Source organism: Cupressus sempervirens, chromosome 6, assembly GCF_028749045.1.
Source record: "Cupressus sempervirens isolate cs-2001-9-10 chromosome 6, ASM2874904v1, whole genome shotgun sequence".
NCBI lineage: Eukaryota > Viridiplantae > Streptophyta > Pinopsida > Cupressales > Cupressaceae > Cupressus > Cupressus sempervirens.
This window is the reverse complement of record NC_143123.1, coordinates 128,440,716-128,446,740: the sequence shown is the minus strand read 5'-3', so window position 1 is coordinate 128,446,740 and position 6,025 is coordinate 128,440,716. Positions and strand designations below refer to the sequence as shown.

Below are 6,025 nucleotides of genomic sequence, written 5' to 3'. Positions count from 1 at the left end.
GTACTAGTTTTTTGGTGAGCGACCATTGGGGGTTGAACATAACAAGTTCTATGTGAACGTTTTGAAATGGCACTTTTAGACCGCCTCACAATGTACGAGTTCTAAGAGAGCTTCATAAATGCAGAAAAGTTGAAAAGTAAAGCTCTTCACTCACCCACAAAAATTCACAAAAAAAACTAACAAATTTTGCGAGAGCAAGAATTCTAAATGCCCGGAATTAACGTAGACGACCAATGACTCAATCTACCCCAATCAACATCAACAATTTAACCCCCATCATCCCAAACCTAACTACAAGCCATTTAAATAGAAAACCCACCTCACTTCCCTTTTGGATCCGTGCAAGCTTACATAAAAACGCCAGTACACCCTGGAATGACGTTGTTGCTTAACTTGTTAGGCTTCCACGAATACCCCTGATTCGATATGCACGTGTATGACGAAATAACGAGTATTCCCTGGGGAAGGTGAAGTTCCATTTCTTTTTTAAAGAAAAGGAAATGATATCAGATCCATATATTTAAATAAATAAATAAATAAGAAATAGTATCAAAGATCTTTGTACTTTGAAGTGTATCTGTACGGGTCCTGCGCTACACTGCTGCGCTGGTATAATACCTTTCGCGAATTTAAAATAATAATAAAATGAAAAGCCCCGCCGTATTACACGTTACAACAAAACAAATTACAACATCAACAAGAAAAACACATTTTTCGTGGAGGAGAAAAAATCGGCAGCGCTGACGTCATCGCCAACAGCCAAAACCCGGATGTGGAGGAAATCCCGGGCGGGGCCCGCCGCCTCCGGAGCACAACTGAAAGTGTGGTCTAAATTTGACGGGCGGGGTCACCCGTCAGCGGCAAAATCTTCGTGGCCCGTAGATGCCTGCGTCACGGGCACGTCATCCTGCGGGCCCCACTGGGGATGGTGTGGCGTTTACGTCACGGTGACGTCACGAGTGAAGTCCACCGTCAACGGGGGCGTCAGCGACGACGTCACGGCGGGGACGATGTGACGGTGGAATGAGGCGCGAACGTGCGCGGGGCCCACCGGATTGACGCACCGACGGACGCTTCGTTTTACCTCTTTTTCTTTCTTTTTTTTTTCGTATTTTGACGCCCTATTTTTCTTCTTCCGTCCGGCGCGTAACGGTTCACACTTCACGCTCAACGGGCCGTGACTGACGGGCAGAAAAGAGAGGAGCGAGGGAGAGACGAATGGGACGGCCGGGATGATCTTTTTTAGGCCTCCTTGGTGTGCATACAATCCGACAACATATAAACATTAAACAAGTCTTTGAGCTTCTGCAAGTTCTTGGCTTTCTTGGGTTTCAAATTCTTGGCTTTCTTTGGGGATATAGATTAAAGAATCGAGCAAAAGGAACTCTTTGAGCTTCATCAAATTCTTGGCTTTGTTGATCTTGTTGGGGTTCTTGGTTTGTTGTGGAGGGTGTATAGAGAATTGAGGAAGAGGAATCCTTGAACTTCATTGGATTCTTGACTTGCTTGAGGTTGTTGGGTTCTTGGTTTGTTGTGGAGGATGCGCAAAGAATCAAAGAAGAGGGATTGTTGAGCTTCGTCGAATTCTTGGCTTTCTTAGATCTTGTTGGGTTCTTTGATTCTTGTGAAGGATGTATAGAGAATCAAGGAAGAGGAATTCTTAGGCTTCGCCGAGTTCTTGGGTTTTTGGTTTGCCTTGGATGATTCATATATTGATGGTTTGATTTCTTTGACTACAAACAAAGAATAAAGAATCCATGAGCTCTTGAGCTTCCGCATTTTCCTTGGCTATTTGGTTGTCTTGTCTTGGCCCATTGAGAAGAGGATATAAGCAATCATGGAGGCTTCTTGGGCTTTGTTAGAATAGAGAAACTCTTCAGCTTCAACATTTTCATAGGCTCTTGGTCGGAGGATATATGCAATAAAGAATCGAGGGGTTAGTTCTCTTGAAATCAAACTTGAGCATTTTCTTGAGTCTCTTGGTCTTCTCACAAAGATATATGCAATAAAGAATCAAGGAATCTTGGGCTTGTCGACTCTGGCTGTGGCATTTCCTCGGCCTTCGGTTCTCCTAGTCTAAGGATAGAAAAAAATAAAGAATCAAAAAATTCTTTTACTTTTTTTCTTGATTCTCTTGTTTTCTTGGTTGTAGCGAAGGATATGTAAAGAATCAAGAAATTGCAAATTCTTAGATTTTCTCTGGGTTGGGGAATTGCTCTAGCGATTCCTTGATTTTCTTAGACTTCTTGGTTTGCTACAAAGGATATATAAATATAGAATCGAGGAACTGCTTAGGTTATCCAATTTCTTGGACTAATTAGTTTGGTGCAAAGGATCGAGGAATTCCCAAACACAAGCGAATCCTTTGATTTTCTTGGGCTTCTTGGTGTTTCTAGACCTTGTTGCAGAGTGTGTGCACATAAAAAGTGACCGGGGCAACGGTGAGGGAGAGATGCAGGGGCTGCAATACAAGGCCGGGTCGGCAGGTTTGGGAGGGGCGGCGTGCAAGCGACCGGCGCGGGCGGTGGGGGCGTTTCCTTCATCGGCGGCGGCGGCGGAGACGAGCCCGGTGGAGAGAGTGCAGAGGCTGGCGGCGGATAACGCCGTTCTGGTGTTCAGCAGAACGTCGTGTTGCATGTGTCACGTCGTGAAAAGGCTCTTTTGCAGCCTGGGCGTCAATCCGGCGGTCTGTGAATTGGACGAGGAAGAAGGCGGCGCCGAGATGGAGAAAGTTCTCGTGCGCGTCGTCGGAAAAAACCAGGCCCTTCCCGCCGTTTTCATCGGAGGGAATTTAGTCGGGGGACTTGATCGTCTCATGGCGGCGCATATTGGCGGAGAACTTGTTCCCATGTTGAAACAGGCTGGTGCTCTCTGGCTCTAAAAGATTGCAGTTTTCGTTGGATGGATGGATGAACGACAATTTTGATGAAGAATTTTGGGTTCTGTATGTTTGAGAGATTTATGTAATTATCTGACCAAAGAATCGACTTTTACGTGTATAAGTGTTGGAATTAATAAGATTTGTTGCGTTTGTATGTTGTAATTGAGCCTTTTTGGGTTTAGTTTTGGTTTTTTGTGCTTTTGGTGTAGATTTTAATCTAGAAGAGAAATAGAAAATGAATAAAATAAAATATATAATTTATGATTTATCGCAGGTCTATAATTGTTTACATCTATTTTGGAATAAGAAATCACTTTATTATTCATCAAATTTACAATACACTACATGAATGCAATGCAACAATCTTTCTTGGGTTCAGTCTACTTGAACTTAATAATAATAATAACAATTAATCTTAACAAATATTAATTTTGTTCATGTTGAAACAAATTGGTGCTCTTTGAATATGCTTTCTATTCTCTGTTTGGTTCATCAAATGGAATAGGGATAGGTATACATATTCCCGTTTTACCTCTAAAATGAGCTTATACCCATTTCAAAAATAGTTGTTATTGGAATAGTCATTCCTATTCCCAATATTGTATACCTATTCTCCATTCCTCATTCTAAAGGGTTATGTATGTTTGAGAGATTTATGTTAATAACTAGCCAAAGAATTGGCCTTTGTGTGTATTTAGTGTTGGAATTAATAAGAATTGTTGGTTTGTATGTGGTAATGGTTTTTTTGGGGTTTCGTTTTCGCCTTTTTTTTGCTTGGTGTACATTTAAATGAGCATAGAAATAGAATAAAGAAGCAAAACGGAAAAAGAAGAAGTACAATTTATTGTAATTCTACAATTTTTTATATTTACTCTCAAATAAGGAATCATTTTATCATTACTCTAATATACAATATAATGCACATTTCTAACAAACAACACACACTAAGACTCTGTTCTTAGATTCAGAGTGTTGAATAGTTGAAGTTGACTTATTTTTCCGAGCTTAATTTCTTCCTTAGTATGTGATATTTAAATCTTTATTTCTTGTGACTTGAATTGGTGTGATTTATATATTAAGAATTTAAAGAATCGACTAGTTTCATTCCCAACAATTTGAGATCACAAAACAAAGTCAAATTTTTTTTCCAGATTTATAAAAACGTAGTGATTTTGCAGATCATGAAGATCAAATACTGAAACTTTCGGAAAAATCTATGATACTTTCAATTTTTTGAAGATTGATTGACTGGACAATTTGTAGCAGCCTGTCAAAATTTGTTTGTTGTGGTTTCAATTGATAAAATCGGCTAGTTTAATGAATTCAGTCTTCATGATAAGCTATTCTTTAGTTTGATCAACCTGCATTCTTGAAAAGAAATATTTACAGTCTGCCCAGATATGTTGTTCGAGTGGCTTTCCTATCCGGTCGAATGAATTTAAAACCTTTTGCTTTGATGATGATTCAAAAATCTTAATTTATTTCATTAATTGTGATATTGCTTGTTTTACTATTTCTTTTTGGGCTCCAATTTGTTTCGAAAACAGTAGGAGCATCATATGCCCACAAGGTCGATTCAGCTGAATTTGCTGTTATAACGTCACCTCAATTCGTATGGATTACGCCATTAATGGCGACGTTTTGGTTAATTATTTCCCGGTTAACGAAGAATTGTGAGGTGTATAAGAATGGCGTGTTTGAATTGTGAGGCTTCTAAGAATTATGTTCTTTCATTGGGAAAAAAAATGGCGTGGGCAAATTAGGGAGTTAAACAAGCTCTTATTCATATCTAATTGTAACATAACACTTGTATCTTGTTTTTTATTTAATTTAAATGCTTAGAATTTTCTATTATTCTAATAATAAATTATATAATTATATAATCTTTGTTCGTAAATAATATTTTTATCTATTTTATTTTTTCAATTTACTTAGTTTTCAATTTATTTAGTTATAGATTGTAGAACGTCATTCAAAGTTTTGATACAAAATTGTCCCATAATGTAATCTAAAAGTAACACATTAATTTTATATATTTTCTTTCTTTTAAATCTATTATTATTTGTTATTGCAATGATAGATTATGGGAGGAAAACTCTCACACAATCCAATCCAAACACAAGACCCTTATCTAGTCCAAGAGTGAAAACTCTCACACAGTCTAATCCAAAAGTAAACACTCTTATCTAGTTTCTTTTTTTCTTCTCATTTTAAAAAATATATATATTTAGATGAAGATTGTGGACAAAAAACTCTTTCACAATCTTAATCTATAATTCTTTATTATTTTGATGGTAGATTAGGGGACATAAACCCTAGTTTATGGGGTGAAAACTCTCATACAATCAAATCCAAAAGCAAAATCCCTAGTTGAGTTTCCTTTCCTTTAATTCCTTATTATTTTGCACATAGATTATGGAGTGAAAACTCCCACACATTCTAATCTAAAAACAACAACCTATTATTGGGGGACAACTCTCAAGAATCTAGTCTTTTAACGATAGAATATTGAAACTAGTGATATAAAAAATTGCATTTTCTATTATTTTAATTGTCATTTTTTGGTTACCTTGATAATAGATTATGAACTGACCACCATCAATTTACAACACCCACCATTTACGTTCTTATGTAATGTCATGTTATTTATGAAGTATGATCCATATTATTGACTTTTTTTTGTTGGCGCAATCTAATCTAATGTCTTTTTATAGTTTTGATTCTTATTTTCCTATATTACCTTGATAGTGAATTGTGAAAAATGATTCCAAACATTATTAAGAACACAATCAAACTTATAGAAACAATTACTATCAACACTCTTATCTAAACTCTCTTATATTATTCCAACTCTTGTTTCTCTATTATCTTTATTATAATAGATTGTGGAGTATTATCCACAATATGGATACAAAAATTTCTGACACAATCTATTAAAAAAACCACCAGCTTTAGACATCTCTTATTATTTTTCATTTGTTTCATGTTGTGGATTATGGATTCCTGCCACGACATGATAATTGCAAAGAGGCGTATTTTAAACGTTTGTAGCATTTGAATTGCCATTCCATGGATAAGCTTCCTCAACAAATCCGAGCAAGGCACTCTTAAAGAGATTTCGGTTTTGATGATGGTGTCTTATTT

At 37.0% G+C, this 6,025-nt stretch overlaps 1 protein-coding gene across 1 annotated transcript; it reads left to right on the top strand.

Moving 5' to 3' along the window:
- The first annotated feature begins 1,113 nt into the window (after window positions 1-1,113).
- Window positions 1,114-3,043, top strand: LOC149551563 (glutaredoxin-C1-like). The gene has a single exon (XM_089787063.1). The coding sequence runs from the start codon at window positions 2,453-2,455 to the stop codon at window positions 2,879-2,881; it is 429 nt and encodes a 142-aa protein (XP_089643189.1). The 5' UTR covers window positions 1,114-2,452; the 3' UTR covers window positions 2,882-3,043.
- Window positions 3,044-6,025: the final 2,982 nt, after the last annotated feature.

Bases quoted from the DNA above. Each gene is read 5' to 3' on its own strand.
- LOC149551563 (XM_089787063.1), top strand. From the start codon at position 2,453: ATGCAGGGGCTGCAATACAAGGCCGGGTCGGCAGGTTTGGGAGGGGCG.